This window comes from Carcharodon carcharias, chromosome 17, assembly GCF_017639515.1.
Source record: "Carcharodon carcharias isolate sCarCar2 chromosome 17, sCarCar2.pri, whole genome shotgun sequence".
Classification (NCBI taxonomy): domain Eukaryota; kingdom Metazoa; phylum Chordata; class Chondrichthyes; order Lamniformes; family Lamnidae; genus Carcharodon; species Carcharodon carcharias.
Window position 1 is genome coordinate 69,436,835 of NC_054483.1, and position 19,416 is coordinate 69,456,250.

The 19,416-nt window shown below is 40.3% G+C and overlaps 1 protein-coding gene across 1 annotated transcript in view; it reads right to left on the minus strand.

Moving 5' to 3' along the window:
- Positions 1–19,416, minus strand: part of atrnl1b (attractin-like 1b) — a 1,080,114-nt gene that overhangs the window by 886,046 nt on the left and 174,652 nt on the right. The window contains exon 10 of the mRNA XM_041209279.1: positions 14,663–14,817. Coding sequence (XP_041065213.1) covers positions 14,663–14,817 — 155 coding nt within the window. The remainder of the gene's footprint in view (positions 1–14,662; positions 14,818–19,416) is intronic.

A 19,416-nucleotide genomic window follows, 5' to 3' on the forward strand; every position in this document is an offset into this window, starting at 1 on the left:
AAAACCAATTGGTAGTTAAACAGGTGATGGACATTAGTTATCCCAAGTGAAAAGAATAAAAAGGTACAGCTGGAACACTGCGTGGAAGCTAGTAGCACTGAAGAGTTGTCTTGTAAATAAATCAGCTTTAACCAAGAGACCTACCTGGATTAATTCTTCCACCAGAATCTCTTATTGTGAGTAACACATGGTTTTGTTAGGGTAAGATTGTGTCTTACTAATTTAATCAAATTTTTTGATTTGGAAGATTGAGGGTAGCACAGTGGATGTTGTCAACATGGATTTTAGGAAGGCATTTGACAAGGTCTCACATGGCAGACTGGACAGAAAAGTAAAAGCCCATGGGATACAGGGGGGTGTGGCAAATTTAATCCAAAATTGCCTCAGTGACAGGAAACAAAGGATAATGTTCGATGGATATTTTTGCAAATGGAGAGTTGTTTCCAGTGGTGGTTCACAGGGCTCAATGTTAGGTCGCTTGCTGTTTATTGTATATATTAATGATTTGCTTAAAGATAGGTGGCTTGATTGGGAAATTTCCAGAAAACCAAAAATTGGCCATGTAATTGATACAGAAGAGGGTGTTGATTGCAGAAAGTTATTAGTGGTTTGGCTGAGTGGGCAAAAATGTGGCAAATGGAATTCAGATTGATTCAGAGAAGTGAGAGGTAATGCAATTGGGGAGGGTAAACAAAGCAAGGGAATACTCAATAAATAGGAGGATATTGAGCGGGGTAAAGGAAGCGAGAGACCTTGGAGTGCATGTCAATGGGTCCCTGAAGATGACAAGGTGGATAAAGTGGGAAAGAAAGCATATGGAATGCTTTTCTTTATTGGATGAGATGTTGAATACAAAAGCAGGGATGTAATGATGGAAGTGTTTAAAATACTGGTTAAGCCACAGCTGGAGTTTGTGCACTGTTCTGGTCGCCATATTACAGAAGGGGCATAAATGCTCTGGAGAGAGTACAGAGGAGATTCACAAGAATGTTCAAAATTGCAGTTATAAGGAAAGATTGGATAGGCTGGGTTGTTTTCCCTCGAACAGAGGTGGCTGAGGGGTGACTTAATTGAGGTGTACAAGATTATGAGGGGCCTAGATAGACAGGAAAGACCTGTTTCCCCTAGCCGAGGGGTCATTACCAGGGGGCGCAGCTTTAAGATGATTGGTAGGAGGATTAGAGAGGACATGAGGGAAAAACTTCACCCAGAGAGTGTTTGGTATCTGGAATTCACTGCCTGGTTTGGTGGTGGAGGCAGAAACCCTCAACTCATTTAAAAGGTACCTAGATCTGCACCTGAAGTGCTGTAACCTGCAGGACTATGGACTAAGTGCTGGCACGTTGGACGAGAATGGGCAGCTAGTTTTTTTTTACAAAACAAAAACAGAATTACCTGGAAAAACTCAGCAGGTTTGGCAGCATTGACGGAGAAGAAGAAAAGAGTTGACGTTTTGAGTCCTCATGACCCTTCAACAGAACTGGGTGAATCCAAGGGCAGGGGTGAAATATAAGCTGGTTTAAGGTGGGGGGGGGGGGGTGTGTGGTTGTAGGGACAAGCAAGCAGTGATAGGAGCAGATAATCAAAAGATGTCACAGACAGAAGAACAAAGAGGTGTTGAAGGTGGTGATATTATCTAAACGAATGTGCTAATTAAGAATGGATGGCAGGACACACAAGGTACAGCTCTACTCGGGGTGGAGTGGAAAGACTAACGGCATAAAAGATATAGATTTAAAAATAATGGAAATAGGTGGGAAAAGAAAAATCTATATAAATTATTGGAAAAAACAAAAGGATGGGGGAAGAAACGGAAAGTGGGTGGGGATGGAGGAGGGAGTTCAAGAGTTGTTGAATTCAATATTCAGTCTGGAAGGCTGTAAAGTGCCTAGTCGGAAATGAGGTGCTGTTCCTCCAGTTTGCGTTGGGCTTCACTGGAACAATGCAGCAAGCCAAGGACAGGCATGTGGGCAAGAGAGCAGGGTGGAGTGTTAAAATGGCAAGCGACAGGGAGGTTTGGGTCGTTCTTGCGGACAGACCGCAGGTGTTCTGCAAAGCGGTCGCCCAGTTTAAGTTTGGTCTCTCCAATGTAGCGGAGACCGCATTGGGAGCAACGAATGCAGTAGACAAAGCTAGTTTTTTTTACTTTTTTTGCTTAGACCAGCTGATGGAGTCGTGGGCTGACAAGTCTCCGGGTCCTGATGGACTTCATCCGAGGTTCTTAAAAGTGGTGGCTGAGGTAGTAGATGCATTGGTCTTAATTTTCCAAAATTTGCTAGATTCTGGAAATGTTTCATCAGACTGGAAAGCAGCAAACATAAGCCCTCTATTCAAGAAAGGAGGGAGGGAGGCAGAAAACAAGAAACTATAGGCCAGTTAACTTGACGTCTGTCATGGGCAAGGTTTTAGAATTGATAATTAAGGATATTATAGCTGGGCACTTAGAGAAACATAAGGTAAACGGGGGAACAGTCAGTATGATTTTGTGAAAGGAAAATAATGTTTAACGAATTTATTGAAGTTCTTTGAAGGAGTAACGTGCTGTACTTGGATTTCCAGAAGGCATTTGATAAGGTGCCACATCAAAGGTTACTGCAGAAAATAGAAGCTCAAGGTGTAGGGGTAACATATTAGCATAGATAGAAAATTGGCTGGTTGGCAGAGAAGTTGGCATAAATGGGTCTTTTTCTGATTGGTAGGGTGTGATGAGTGGAGTCCTGCAGGGGTCTGTGCTGGGCCTCAACTTTTTACAATTTATATCAATGACTTAGATGAGGGGAGTGAAGGCATAGTTGCTAAATTCGTAGCTGAGACAAAGATAGGTAGGAAAGTAAGTTGTGAAGAGGACACAAGGAGGCTACAGACAGATAGAGATAGGTTGAGTAAATGGGCAAGAATCTAGTAGATGGAGTTTAGTGTAAGAAATTGCGAAGTTGTTCATCTTAGCAGAAGGAATAAAAAAGCAGAGTATTACTTAAATGGAAAACAGCTGCAGAATTCCAAGATGCAGAGGGATCTAGGTGTTCTTGTGCATGAGTCACAAAGTTAATATGCAGGTACAGTAATTAAGGCAGTTAATGGAATGCTATCCTTTATTACAAGAGGAATTGAGCATAAAAGGATATAAGCAAAATACTATGGATGCTGGAAATCTGTAATAGAAACAGGAAATGCTGGAAAAGCTTAGCAGGTCTGACAGCATCTGTGGAAAGAGAAACAGTTAATGTTTTGAGTCTGTATGACCCTTCTTCAGAGCTAAAGTAGAATTGTGGTGAAATTTATACTGTACAGTACTAATATAACAGTATAAATGATCACATTTCTACTTCACTTTAGCTGTGAAGAAGGGTCATACAGACTTAAAACATTAACTGTTTCTCTTTCCACAGATGTTGTCAGACCTGCTGAGTTTTTCCAGCATTTCCGGTTTCTATAAAAGTAAGGGTGTTATGCTTCAGTTATGCAGTGCATTGGTGAGACAACATCTCGAATATTGTGCAGTTATGGGAGCACCGTTTTAAAATTAGGGGTTGCCTTTTTATGATAGAGATGAGAATTTTTTTCAGAGAGTTGTACGACTTTGGAACTCTCTGCCTTCAAAGGTGGTGGAGACAGGGTCGTTGAATATTTTTAAATCAGAGGTAGATTGATTCCCTTACCTAATAAGAATCTAAGGATATCGGGGATAGATGGGAATGTGGAATTTGAAACACAAACAGATCAGTCATAATCGTATTGAATGGAAGAGCAGGCTCAAGGGGTTAAATAGCCTACTTCTACTCCTATTTCATATGTCTGTAGGCACCAAGGGCTGAATGGCCTTTTTCTATGCTGTGTTTCTATGGTTCTATATTGTACAAGCTAAATTAACCAGGAGGTGCAAAGAACTTTCCAACTAATACCTCCAAGTAAATTTTTCAAAGTAAATCTAGTCAGTCAACCACAAGGCAAATAGACATAAATCAGGGTCTCCAGGTAATCGGACACAATTTGAATGCAAAAACTAAAGCCATTGCAAAGCGAATGCGGCAATTTAGTTATTATTAATTATAATTATGGTGTGTGCCATCATGAATATTTGAACCCTGCTTAAAGTTTAATTGATAACAGAAAATAATAGCTTAGTTACAAACCAAAACTACACAAGTATCAAGAATGGAAGCATTCCAGTAATACGAGAGAGAGAGAAAAAGAAAGGGGGGAATCATACTGATACAGGGATACAGATGATACAGGGAATCAATCTACCTCTGATTTAAAAATATTCAACCACCCTGTCTCCACCACCTTTGAAGACAAACAGCATCTGATCACTATCTTTTTAAAATATTTCTGCAAGTTACCAAGGTTTGGATTATTGAGGGATACTAGCTAGGACACCTCAGCATGATTGCCTTGTTTGCCTGGTTGGATTAATCTAGTTATTCTGCACTGAATTAATGATATACCCAAGGGATCTGCATTCTGCCACAAATCCAGGCTGCAGGATGTGAAAACACCTGAGTCATTGAAGAACACCCATTATCAGCGAATCATGCACAGGTGCAATTTTCTCAACTGACAAACTGAAGAGTTTTAAAAAATTTTGAAACAGGTTTCTGAAGTCCAGGTCAACAAGTACAATTATTCAAATGTTAATGGAACATAAGGGAATATATTCCACAACAAATTGGAGCTGGATTAAATCACAAGAAAGAATCATTTGTTATTCCAATGGCTCATACCCGATGCTTGTGATTTAAACATTTATATAATGCCTCTGACACATTAATGCGCTCCATGCCAGTGAAGCAAAGGAATGGGGGGGGGGGTGGAGAATGGACAGTAGACCACAGATTCAAAAAAGTGATTTATTTAGCTTTTGCATTTTAATATCACATTCAGTAAATAACTCAAGTCAAGGTGCAATTTTGGCGTCCATAGCTTGGGCTAAACAATACTATTGGGACATATAGCAAAACTATCAAAACCTAAAGCTCTCAGTGGATTAAAAATATAGCCTCTTGTTTCTGGTATCTGGATCTGAATCAAAAGGAACAAAATAAAAAGAGGCTTCCCTCCCCATTGATCATCAAACGTTCGAGACAGTCTCAATCTTTTTGCAGGAGGAGCTCAAAAAGCTTCATTCAATTGGGAATCAACTGGAACACTTAGTCCTGAATTTGATGAGAGTGGCAATTCAGTGCAGGACAATTCAGGGAAGGCACTGCTACTTTTTCAAGCAATAATTTTAATGGTCTCTGAGCTTGAGGCAATAAGATGCAACAACAAAGCATTCCTTTCACAGGCCACCATTGCTCAGCATTAATTCTTGCCTTATCATTCATCACAAAAGTCTACATGTCAGGCAGCAACCAAGAAAGGACAAATGGGAAAGTGATCGTTAGGCAATAGAGATAGGTTAAGTAAGTTATATTTTTATTTGTGGGTGCTAGGAATGAGTTTCAGCTTTAAAGTTTAAGTTATATTTGCATTTCTGTATCTGTGTGAAGAAAGGTCAAATTGAGTTTGTTTCACTTTTAAAATGGTGCCTGCATTTATGAGTTTGATGACTCCTAAAGAGAAGTTAAGCAAACGAGTAGAAGAATTGGGCTGTTGCCTAGCAACATGGGAGCAGAAAGGCAGCCCTTCCCACAGACGCACAGAAGAAAAACAGCAGTTTGGTTTGGAAGCTGTTGGAATTCAGCTGGTTTTGAAGGCTGCTGCCCAATAGAAGCCACCTAGAAAGGGCAGATAGCCAGCTCTAAGCTAAATTTGGTTTTGAAGATAGCTACCAGCAGGAGCAGCCTAGAAGGGACAGATAGCAAGTCCCAAGCTTAAAAATCTAGGGGAGTGGAAGAGGAAAAGCAGACCTTCTAGTCAAAGGTTAGGGAAGGAACCTGGAAAAGGTTAGGTCAAGTGAAATAAAGTGAGGGGGAAAGAGAAAGGCTCTAAGCTTCAAGTTTAAAGAGACAAAAGCTGCAGATTTAAAGTGAGAACATCTTGCAAGAGGCAAGAAGGCCCAAAGAGACAACTGAAGTTCTGTAACTCTTTGCTATGGGCATGTAAAGCAGTGGTACTGTTGACAGCTGAGTCAGAGAGAGAGCTGCATGGAAGACAGCTTGAACGCCTGTGGTGACCCAGGGGAGGAACATCAGAAGGAGAATTCAAAACCCTGGTGGTGAACTCTTGCGGAAGGTGTCTGAGAAAAAGAGTCAGTTTAAGAGAAGATTCCAAGGCAAGGTCTTGGAAAGTGGAGATTGGAAACCCTCGTGTCTAAGACAGTGTAACAAACATCTGGGGGAGTTGAGAGATCCATAGCAACTAGCTCAGAGTGTGGTATATCTGACCACAGAGTGCCTAATGGTCTACATAGGTGGTGTACTTAATGTGGACATTAGAGTATAAAATAGTTTTTGTAACTTGCGTTATCCTTACAAATCTGTAAAGGTTTGTGTGGGTGAAGGAGTATTGTAATATAGTTCATCTTTTCTTGTTGAATAAATGTTCTATTCTTTTAAACATTCATCAGCTGACTCCTGTGACTCTGTTCAATAGCTACTCTCCACATATCTAAACAAATAAAAGTTAGGATCTATCAAGCTGGGTTCCACCCCAGGGTCAGGCTTACCCAGGGGTAATCTAAGCTAGGATCATAACAGTAATGTAAACAAATAATATTTTCTGTGGCTCAAATCAAGCAAACTTTGCAATCTAACATTGTGTGACACATACCTGTGCAACTACAAGTCTTTACTTGTCCTCTTCCTAGAACCTCTGTGGTGTACCACTTGTGGTTCAGCAGAGGCAGATTGTTCTCCTCCAAGTAGAGCAAGGAGAGACCAATGCATGATAGCAATGGCATATGTTAAATAGATAGACAGGCAACATTAGTTGAGGGTGACTATATATAGGAGAGGCATGACATTACATGAGAATGAAGGAGAGTTTCAATGGTGAATGGAAAAATGGGGATGTGAAGACAGAGATAGATGAGTGCACCTACAAGTTTTTTTTATTCATTTGGCTGAAGAAGCAGTTATAGCTTGATGTTGAGGTTAACAATCCAATCAATGCTTTCAGCAGACAGTGTGAATGGATGTGAGGCCACCAGGAATGTATTTATCAGGGTAGTTCTGTATATGGGCAAAGGTCTAACTTGGATGACCACAATCCCAATTTGTGTTGTTCCTCATGATCCATTTGTGGAGCAAATGGACACATCTTCCCTGGCCCGGCCAAAACCAGCTGAGGTTTGTTCAGATTTTCTGTGGATGGTTGAAACCTGGGACTTTGCCACAATTACCAGGTTGTGGTTGGTAACATTTGCAGTCACAGGAAGTGCACCATCAAGAGATGGGGCTGCCGTCAGTATGTAGAGCATACATTCCAGTAGGGCCAATGTGATTTCAGCTAAGTGTGGGGGATTTTTTTTTGAGGTTGTCAGTGGGACTGCTGCGTTAGCTGTGCTAGATTTTGCACTTTTTTGTATGGCTTTTTCTTTTAGTTTGAAGTAAAAAAAGGCAATTAGGAAAGCAAAGAGATTATATGCAAAAATACTGGCAGGTGAAAAATCAAGAAAACCCAAAAATGTTTTACCAGTACGTTAAGAGCAAGAGAATAGCTAAGGAAAGGGTAGGGCCGATCAGGAATATATGTGGTAACTTGTGCTCTGATGCTGAAGATGTGGGCAGGGTTCTCAACGAGTACTTTCCCTCTGTCTTCACCAAGGACAGGGATGAAGCAGATATTCTAGTTAAAGAGGAGGAGTGTGCAGCATTAGATACAATAAGCATAGTGAGAGAGGATGTGCTGGAGGGACTGACGTTCTTAAAGGTGGATAAGTTACAAGGGCCAGATGGATTGCATCTCAGGCTGTTAAAGGAAGCTAGTGAGGAAATAGCAGATGCTCTGAGGATCATCTTCCAATCCTCGCTAAATACAAGCAAGGTATCAGAGAATTGGAGGTCTGCAAACGTTGTGCTATTATTTAAAAAGGGTGCAAAGGATAGACCAAACAATCATAGGTAAAACAATATGACTTTGGTGGTAAGCAAATTATTGGAATCAAATTCGAGACAGGATAAACTGTCATTTAGAAAGGAGTGGATTAGTCAGGGATAGTCAGCATGGTTTTGTTAGGGGAAGGTGGTGTCTTACTAATTTAATCAAATTTTTTTGAGGAAGTAACAAGGAGGCTTGAGGATAGTGCAGTGATGTTGTCTGCATGGATTTTATTAAGGCATTTGACAAGGTCTCACATGGTAGGCTGGCAAGAAAAGTAAAAGCCCTTGGGATACAGGAGAATGTGGCAAGTTGGATTCAAAATTGGTTCAGTGATAGGAAACAAAGGGTAAAGGTTGATAGATGTTTTTGCAAATAGAAAATGGTTTCCAATGGTGGGCTTAGTGTTGGGTCCCTTGCTGTTTGTTGTATATATTAATGATTTGGACTTAAATGTGGGTGGCATGATTAGGAAATTTGCAGATGACACAAAAATTGGCCATGTAGTTAATAGTGAAAAGGATAGCTGTTGTCTCCAGAATGATATCAATGGTTTGGTTCAGTGGGAGGAAAAGTGGCAGATGGAATTCAATCCAGAGAAGTGTGAGGTAATGCATTTGGGGCAGGCAAACAAAGCTAGGGAATACACAATAAATGGGAGGATACTGGGAGCAGTAGAGGAAGTGAGACACCTTGGTGTGCATATCCACACTTCACTGACAGGACAGGTGGATAAGATGTGTAAATAAAGCATATGGAATGCTTTCCTTTATTGAAGGAGGTATAGAATACAAAAGCAGGGAAGTAATAATGGAACTGTATAAAATATTGGTTATTTTGTGCACAGTTCTGGTTGCCACATTACAGGGAGGACATAATTGCTCTGGAGAGAGTAGAGGAGATTTACAAGAATGTTGCCAGGGCTTGAACATTGCACCTATGAGGAAAGATTGGACAGGCTGGGGTTGGTTTCCTTGGAACTGAGGAGGCTGGGGGTGTGGGTGGGTGGGTGGGTGGGTGGGGGGGGGGGGGGGGGGGGGGGGGGGGGGGGGGGGGGTGTGTGTGACCTAATTGAGATGTACAAAATCATGAAGGGTCTTGATAGGGTAGACGGGAAAGACCTGTTTCCCCGAGCTGAGGGGTCAATTACCAAGGAGCACAGATTGATTGATAGAAGGATTAAAGGGGACATGAGGAAAAACCTCTTCACCCAGAAGGTGGTGCGTGTTTGGAATTCACACCTAGTTTGATGGTGGAGGCAGAAACCCTCAACTTAGGCACCTTGATCTGCAGCTGAAGTGCTGTAACCTGCAAGGCTACAGGCCAGGTGCTGGAAGGTGGGATTAAAACTGGTAGCTAGTTTTTTTTATTTTTTAGCTGGCACAGACATGATGGGCTGAATGGCCTCGTTCTTTCTGTGCTGTAACTTTTTTCTATGGTTCTAGTTTGCTGTGTCCCAATCAACTACTTTGTTTCCTACATTACAACAGTGACTACAATTCAAAAGTTATGTCGTTGGCTATAAAGTACTTTGAGACATCTGGTGGTTGTGAAAGGCAATGTATAAGTGCGTTTTTGAAAACATTATCCTTCCATTACTGGAAGAGTTTCTAAACAGTTACTAAAACTTTCTCAGTCATTCTCACCAGTTTTTCTGCCCTAGGATATGTGGGTGTAATCTCGGTGTCTGAGGGAGTGTGGCATTCTTTAATACGACCAACAGATTGGCAACATTATGGTTCCAAGAGTAATCAACTTCATCCTGTAAGCACTGTAGAGAATATGCTAATTCTTTGCTTGGTATTCAATTCTGTCCACTATCACTCATTGTTCCAATGAAATGTTGACTATTGTCTCTACAGATTCGCCAACAATGACTGTCACTTTTGATGGCATCTACAATTTGTTTTTTATCCTTTCACAGGATGTGGGCATCGCTGGCTAGACCAACATTTATTGCTCATCCCTGATTACCCTTGAGAAGGTGGTGGTGAGCAGCCTTCTTGAACCGCTGTAGTCCATGTGATGTAAGTACACCCACAGTGCTGTTAGGAAGGGAGTTCCAGTAGTTTAACCCAGTAACAGTGAAGAAACGGCAGTTCTGCTCCAAGTGAGGATAATATGTGGCTTGGAGGAGAACTTCCAGCTGGTGGTGCTCCCATACATCTGCTATTCAGCCTTCTATGTGCTATAGGTTACAGGTTTGGAAGCGCTATTTAAGGAGCTTTGGTGAGTTTCTGCAGTGCATTTGTAGATGGTACACGCTGCTGACACTGCGTCAGTGGCGGAGCAGTGAATGTTTAAGGCGGTGGATGGGGTGCCAATCAAGCAGGCTGCTTTGTCCTGGATGGTGTCATCAGTGTTTTGGAGCTGCACTCATCCAGGCAAGTGGACAGTATTCTATCATACTCCCAATTTCTGCCTTGTTGACAGGCTTTGTGGAGTCAGTCGGAGAGTTACTCATTGCAGAATTCCCAGCCTCTGACCTGCACTTGTAGCTAGTGTTTATACGACCGGTCCAGTTCAGTTTCCACTTGCTGATGAAGAAAGTCCCACTGTAATCCACTTACCTAAGGGACTAAGTATGGGTGGCTGATGAAATGACAAATGCCAACTCATAGCAATGTTTGTAAACATACATCAAGTTCAAAAATTTAAACCAAGAATGCCATAACCACAAGTACAGACAGAGAGCCACTGTTCATTCATCTGTTTCCAAAACAGTGATATCTGGCCATGATATCAAGGACATAAATCAGTTGTCTGATTTATTCAAAAACCAGCAGCTAATTGCTGTTAATGAAATAACAACACTGCCTTAGTCTCTCTGGCTTGTTGATTAGCATCATTTAAGAGACCTGGTTAAACTTTTCTACATTGTGCAATGTTATGGAACTGTAAACTCTAGTTCAAAAGTAGTGTAGCCTTATATTGTACGTTAATCTACTTATGTATTTAAAATAGGTTAAAAGTTTGTAAACAGCCACATGAATAATGCAAAGACTACAAGATTTACGTACACTATTGCAGACACTATACCGTAAAATCGCAAGATCATTAAAATGATCACATTACTATCTGCACACCTGTGAAGATTTTGCAGCTCATTGCAAACAAACTGAGAATAACATTTCTCAAGTTGGAGACACAAAAGCATCTTTAATAGTTGAAATCATGCACTTCATATAAAATAAATATCTTAAAATCTCACCAAATGAAAAATTCAGTACACATTTAAATGAGGATTCTCCTTACTAAACTCAAATGGCATACATTGGTATAACCACGCATTTGCGAAAAGTATTACCTTACAATAAAATCATAATTTATGCACTGCAACAAATACAAAAAAAGTCAAGAAATTGTGATTCATGATAGCTAAGCATAAGATCAAAAGAATCAAAATTTAAACCTAAATGGACATGTAAGGAGATTGTTCTCTTAAGACATTTAAAATAACACCGAATAGAATCAATGACCGTGTAGGTCTTGATTTTAAGAAAAGGCAAAGCATGCCCATCCACAGCAGGGAGCACTGGCATCACCAAACTGTGGAAATCTTCATTTCAATACATTTCTTAAATAGGAAACAAACGTGCGCAGAAAGGCAGCTGAAATTTATCTTAGCTGGGAGTTACAAAATTGAGCCAGTATTGATAGGACTGCAACGATCTCTAAAAATGAATTCAGTAATTTTTTGGCTTTGTGCTGAAGGAAGGTGTGACGCATGTAGAATTTGAGAAATATGCATTATTAAAGCTGTATCTCAGATTCCCCCAGTTCACAATTCTTCCTGAGTGGTCTTGTAATAAGAGAAGCAAGGAGAATTACATTCTTTGAAAAGCACCATCTGTTAAATCTGAAGGATGGACCTGTTATATAATCATACACCCATTTTACATGATCACAATATACACGGGGTGGGGGGGGGGGCGTGGAGTTTCATCCAAAGATATGAAATTCCTCATGAGGCTTAAAAGCGGAATTATTTTGCAGTGGTTTCTTTTGCCAGTGCCATTCCCCTTCTGTCTCAAGAATTATGACTTGCAAAATTAAGGTGTGCCACACCTGTAAAGCCTCGATATTGTTAGGGGACCAAGAACAAATCGGCTCCCAGAACAACATACATGAAATATTCCAAGGTATTACTTTAGTTCATCCCTAATACTGACAAAGAACTTCGCACTTTAATATTCAATTTTCATTCATTCAAGTCTTATTCTACATTACTGTAAAAGTTTTGACAAATAATACTGTTGATTACAGATTTCCCTTTTTGCACCCACCACCCCCAACCCCATAACATGCTTGCTTATAGATTCGATAATATCTCTCCAAGATTTTAACTGTATGATTCTTCAAATAAATATTGGGACGAGGTGGAAAGGGAAGAGAGGGCAGAAGCACAGATGAAATAATATCAAAGTAAAGAGAAATTTAATGGGCAATACGGCTTCTGATTCTTTGCCTATCATCTTTAAAAATAACTGAATATTTCCAGTCTGTCCTGAGTTAGCTAATTTCTGCCAGGTTACGATCTGGGGATCATAATCGACCCATGGCGTGAGAGAGGGGAAAATCCACAAGGGTTTGCACACCTGATCTATAAATGTCCAGTAGACTTCAAATCGTTTGTGGGTATGTATGTTGGTTGAGGCCATTATGGGTTTCAGCAGTGATGTCCCATATGTTGTCATCAATATAAATTATCGTGATTCCAACATGTAAAATGACCAACTGGATGAAATACCGGAGGGCAATTAGTACCTATAAAACTGAAGTGCAACAGGAATTCAGCAACTTCAAAAAGGTGCAAGGAATTGGCAAGGGGAAAAAAATAGATACTGCTCCTTGAGGCTGTATAAAGGAAGCAGATTTACATAGACCAGTGATAAAAGGGCAGTTACTAATGAGGAAAGATATGGAGAAGTGATGAATGATTCCCTCAAGGGGTGGAAAGCTTCATCAGTCTGCAGGAAAGTAGTCAACCAGTACACCTTCCAAACATCTCTTAACCTTAATAACTGGAAAATAGGTGGCATCAGCAGAAACCAGGGAGCTCAAATTGTTACATACAAGCAAGTAAATAGGTTAATTAATGTAGACACATGGATGAAAAGTACTGAAAAGCTAAATAAAAGTATACATCCGTCTGAAATAAAGCCAGTTAAATAACTAAAGATTCCATGCAAAAGTAAATGCTCTTAACCGTACCTGTTGTTTTTGGCACTGAGAAAATTAACAACTTAAAGGTGATTTATGAACAGCATTTCCAGCATTAAGGTAAAGTATCTCCTTTATACTGTGAATGGCTCTTTCACACGGCTGCTGGCTTGTCAGTAAGAGCCCTTTTTCTCCCCCTTTTGCTTTTCAGGGGAAGCCAACTATAGATGGGCAATTATTGATCAGTATGACTGTTTACCACAACTTGAATTTATATAGCATCTTAACACAGTAAAGCATTCCAAGGCTCTTTACAAATTATAAAATTAAATTTGACACTGAGCCACATAAGGAGATATTAGGACAGATGACAAATGCTTTGTCAAAGAGATAGCTTTCAAGGGCTGGCTTAAAACTGAAGGCAGTGCAGTCAATGCAATTAAGATCAGGTGTATCCTAGAGGCCAGAATTGGGGAAGCACAGAGATCTGAAGATTGTAAGGCCAGAGATTATACAGATAGGGAGCAAGTAAAACCATGAAGGGATTTGAAAACATGAATAAGTATTTTTGAGGCATTGCTGGTCAATGAGACGGGTGATGGATGGATGGAAGGAACTTGATGTGATTTAGGATAAGCAGAGCAGATTTCTGGATGACCTCAAGTTTGTGGAGGATAGAATGTGGCAGACTGGACAGGAACGTGATGAAATAGTCAAGTCTAGACATAACAAAGGCATGGATGAGGAACGAAGACAGCGATGCCAGAGGTGGAAATTGACAGCCTTAACAATGGCACGGATATGTGGTCAGCAGCCCATCTCGGGGTCACATACAACATCAAAGAAGAGAACAGTCTGATTCAGCCTCAGAGTAGACAGGGAGAGAGATGGAGTCAGTGGCTAGAGTACAGAGTTTGTGTCAGGGATCCAAGGCTTCAGTCTTCCCGATATTTAGCTGAAGGAAATTTCTACTCACCCAGTTGGATGCCATGAGAATACATGGAAGCTGACACTGTTTTTGAATGACATTGCTGAGGGGCAACACATAGATGAGGACGAAGGCAAGAATGATGATTGGGAAAAGACAATAGATAATTGTTGCTCGAAGCGGAAGGGTGGCTGCTGTACTTTTCTCAGTTGTCACGTGGACAGTTCAGTATCTACAGAAAGAACTAATCAAATAGGAGGGAGAAAGATGGGATAGATATACAGAATGAAGATCCAAGGAGGACAATGAGAGCAAGATAAATAGAAAGAAAGAAAGAAAGAAAATGAGCATGTGTGCGTGGACCTGCATAAAAGGTTCTGTTGATGCACAAACAAGGAAATTGCTACTGTTTATCATATTTAACTTGAAAACATGCAACATCACATGTGATGAATCTGCGGAATGTTATCATTTCTGCAGCAATTCAATAACAAATTTTGTAGAGCTTTTTGAACAATCAGAATGCATATGATTCACCAATGCGTATTGAACTTATTCCAAAGGGTAGTTTTTCTTAGCTGTACATACCAATATCATATGCTTGGAAATCAGCAGAGAAACATTTTGCTCCATTGCTCAGAGATGTGTCATTGTGGGTGTTCCCTCCAAAAATGAGCATAGCCCCACTGATGATGACAGCTGAATGTAGATAACGAGCAAATCCGCTTTCCTTAAGGATTGTCCTAAGTATTTTTTAGGAAAGGAAAATAAGACACTTTACTTGCAAACTATTGAATGTACCAAAACATTACTTTAAAGTTTTAAAGAATTGTGTTATTTCAAGAATTATAGATTCAATAGTAAATTTCACTGGTAAATAAGTGAAAATGCTCCAACACATTTGAGATGTGGTTTTCGCTGTTGAGGCTGGCACTTGTTGCTCAGCCAGTGTTCCAATGTGGTAGGCTTTCTCCATTTGATACTATACCAGACTTGGCAAGGAAAGCCGGCCTCCTCCTTATGAATATCCAACAGCTTCATGATTACATTTAATGATACCATATTCATATTTTCAGATTTTATAAACCGAATTCAAATTCTTAAACTGCTGTGGTGGGATTTGAACATGCACTCTGGATTATTAATTCAGGAAGAATATTTAAGAAAAACAAAGGCCAACACTTCTACTTTTATAAATGTCTTTCAAATTTTCTGTCATTAAATTGAACGTCATCATATTGAATCTGATAGTACTTTGCTGAGATAATTAAAGTGCATGCTTGGCTTAATAAAAACTGGATCATTTCCTGAAGTTCTTTCATCCCAATATTTTTTCACAAATGTTCACACAATATACCTACTGGTAATTTGACTAAAAATCAGCCTCCATAATTGGCTGAGTTTAACTTAAATTGAAGTAAAACTAACAATTGGTAAAAGAAAAACAACAGCTTGAGCATTTTGTATTTTCAGATTTTTCTATCACACAGGTAAATATCTTTAATTCTTTGTACTGCAGTCTCGGATCAATGGTAACATTGTCTTAGTACAAGAAAGGTCAAGCCCCACTTTAAGAGTAATAATCTAGGCTGACATTTCAGTGCAGGACCGAGAGAATGCGCATAGTTGGAGGTACGGGCTTTTGAATATGGAGTGAATCCATGTCATCCCTCTCAGGTGGACATAATGAATCCCAAAACACTATTTGGAGAGAGGCTGGAGGGTTCTCCATTGTGCTGCCTGAAACTAATCCCTCAGCTAATATTGATTAGCCCAGGTTATCAGGGGAGATGGTGGCAGAGTGGCAATGTCACTGGATTAGTAATCCAGAAGCCCAGGCTAATGCTTTAGGGACCTGGGTTCTTATCACACCCCAGCAGTCCGTAGAATTTAATTTTGGTTAATAAATCTGGAATTGTGAAGCTCGTTTCATTAATAGTGAACATGACAACTATCACTGATTTGTTTTTAAAAACCCATCTGGTTCACTAATGCCCTTTTAGGGAAAGAAATCTGCCATCCTTACTTGGTCTGGCCTACATGTGATTCCAGATCCACAGCAATGTGGATGACTTTTAACTGTCCTTTGAAATGGCCTAAAATCCCACTCAGTTCAAGGGCAATTAGAGATGGGCAACAAATGTTGGCGTCATCAGCAATGCTCACATCCCAGGAAAGATTAAGACAAAAAAATATATATCTGCTTGTTCAGCTCACTTTTGTGGGACCTCGCTGTGCACAGATTGCCTGCTCAGCTTGCCTATGCTACAACAGTGATGATGTGGAGCACCTGAAACAGCCCGATGGCCATGAAAAGTGCTATATAAATGCAATTGCTGTTTTTCATTATTAATATCCAGTGAAACGACATAAATGAAAGCATCATGTTTATGGAAAAAAAGCAGACTCGCTCAAATCTTAGCCCCAAAAAGTTGATTTGAAAACAAGACAAGGCATTAGGACTATGGTATTGTCAGCAAACCTGCTTTACAATTTCAATGAATGTCCAGCAGTTAGATTCCTAACTGGAAATGTGCTGCATTACTTCAGGGGGATACAAAGGAAGCCTCCAATCTCAAAAGTAGATTTAAAATCCAGAGAACACTAACAGAAAAAAACTGGAGTAAACTTGTCCACGGTTACTTATTTTCACTTTATGATTTTTTACATTTTGAAACTTAAGTAGATCAATTTAAAAAACCTATGCTTGTATAATCTTAAGGTCATGATAATCAATACGCAATCTAGAATTTTGCCTATTGGCCTGGCAGTTGTAACTATAAGTAACATTTAGAATTTGATTAACATTTAAATGGAGGAATGGATCTGGAAAGGAAGTCTCTGTAGTGTTGCGTGCAATAAGCCATTTCTTTAGGCAACTATCTTAAACGGAACATTATTGTAAAAGATGTCTATTATCTAGTTTATCCTCCAAACTAATAACGCTTTCAATAAATCTTGAACTTTAGCTCGTTATGATCTCGGTTGAGACCAGTAACTTTTTTTTAAAAAAAAGAAATCCGAAATCTCAGTTACTTACTGCAAGAATGAAGCCACAATATTCCATGGTTTAAACAGAACAATTGTTACTATAAAAAAGTCAAACAAAGCAAACACTAAATACTATCTTAGCTAACCCCCTATACTCTAAAACCCAAAAACAACACAAGTTAAACATGAATTAATAGACAAATTGCTGTCAATTAAAAACTATAAATTACACATTAAATGAAAGATACACTTAAGACAAATCTTACGAATTGGCTCAACAGTTCACGCAGCATATGTTATCAATCTCAGTCAAAGTTCTTAAAACTCCCATCTTCCTCACAAAGATTTTGAGCTCCTCTTCTTCTAAGATTTAGCTGGATCCTCAACCAACAGTGGCGCACAACCAACCTGAGTTCCATGGGCTCAGTCTTCACAAAAACAGCACACGCCTACAGAACCTCCTCAATTCTACTTACAACTGGCTGGATGATGTATGTCCACCAATGTTATCACCAAGTAACAGAAACAACTGCAGCAACTATATCTTTATAGTCACTTGGTAGTATAGAACTTGGGTACTGCTTAAAAAAAAACGACATACTGTCAAAGCTTTTCAGCTTGCACTCATCCAGACAGATGAAGAGAGTTTGTTTCCTCTCACAGGGTTGAGTCTTTGCTTCCACCACCTTTTGAAGAAAAGAGTTCCAGAGTCCTTGAACATTTTTAAGACAGAGGTAGATAGATTCTTGGTGAGCACGGGGTTGAAAAGTTATCGGGGTAGGCAGGAATGTGAACTTGAGGTTAAAATCAGATCAGTGATGATCTTATTGAATGGCGGTGCAGGCTCAAAGGGGCGAGTGGCCTACTCTTGCTTTTAATTTGTATGTTCATATCAGGACAGACACAAGAATGCCAAACTTCAAAGAGAGCAACAATCTCCATATAGTCATATGCAGTGACCTGCGCTCTGCATAAGCAAAAGGAACATGTCCAGACATTGCACCTTTTTAGAATAAACAAAAATATTGGGGCTAAAAGCTCCCTGGTGCATTTAAAATGGCAACATCTCAAACAATCAGAGCTGACTTGCCAGCCAATCAGCAACCCTTTCCTTATGCAGTATAAATGTTGTTCCATTTGAAATTTAGCACTCTTGCATCTGGCCTGATGTGTAAAATGTAAAGCTTCGACAGCATGCCTGTTGTTTCAGCAAAACTATATCTTCACTTATTCTTAACTTCTGGATCTAGTCTTCAGCTGCCTGTACTGTACCATTGGATTCATCATTGAGTTCTGATGGCTTTGTCTCATTGTATATAGTTTCAACCAGTAAGTTTTGGTTTCCAATCTCAGTTTGTCTTAGTTTCCTTTGAAACTGGGAGGGTCAGTTTCTCTTTCCAATTAGGGTCTGTCTCAAAACATACAAGCTTTGAAACTATGGATTCCATCACAAGGTCCACCACAACAAGGTCTACAAAGTATAACTGTACTCATAGATGGTTTTCGTAAAAGCAATGTTTTGTGTTTGTTTCATATCTAACATTTTTTCCACTTGGGGAATAGTGGGTGAGTGTTGGAAGGATTAGCAGGCTGATGATCAACCTGTTTGAACCATTTCATGAACCATCCTTCCATGACCAACAAGTACTGAAGTGGGTCTTGAACCAGGGGTACTACCCTATGAGCCACAAGACCTCCATTATAAAAGGGATTATAGAACAAAAACTAATTAAAGGTCATAGACTCAAAAATTTGGCTGGAATTTTATTAGGCCTTTGGTGATATGCTGGGAGGCAAGAAGGCTGGAGGCTGAGAAAATAGCACAGAAATGGATTGGGAACATTGACATTTCCCCCGCCGACACCCCCTACAATGCCGCTTTGTCATTGGCAACAAAGATGGCAGCAAGCTGCCTACTGGGAACCCAATTCAGACACTCTAGTGGCCAATTACTGGTCATTTCTTGCTTCAATGGCATTCTTCCCCCATCAGGGCCCTTTGCCACATGGGAGGAATGCCCAATGAAACTTAGCGGCATTCCAGTGCGCTCTGGGTGTGGGAGCCCTCCTTTTTGGGCACTCCATGGTCCAGGGAGGAAGCCCCAGTGGCAATGGCCACCCCCTGCAGCAATGGCTACACCTGCCCACTGAGACACTCACCCATTTCTCAATCACCAGGACTTGCCTCTCCTGGCATCCCCAGGCCCCATTTACCAGTTTTCAAGGGTGCCCAGCCATCAAAATACCCTGATCCTACAATTGCAGTCTCATCACAGGCCACTGCTAGTAGCGGGTTGGTAGCTCATGAGGGAAGGCCTCCATCTTTAATTAATGACAGCCCCAGCAGCAGCT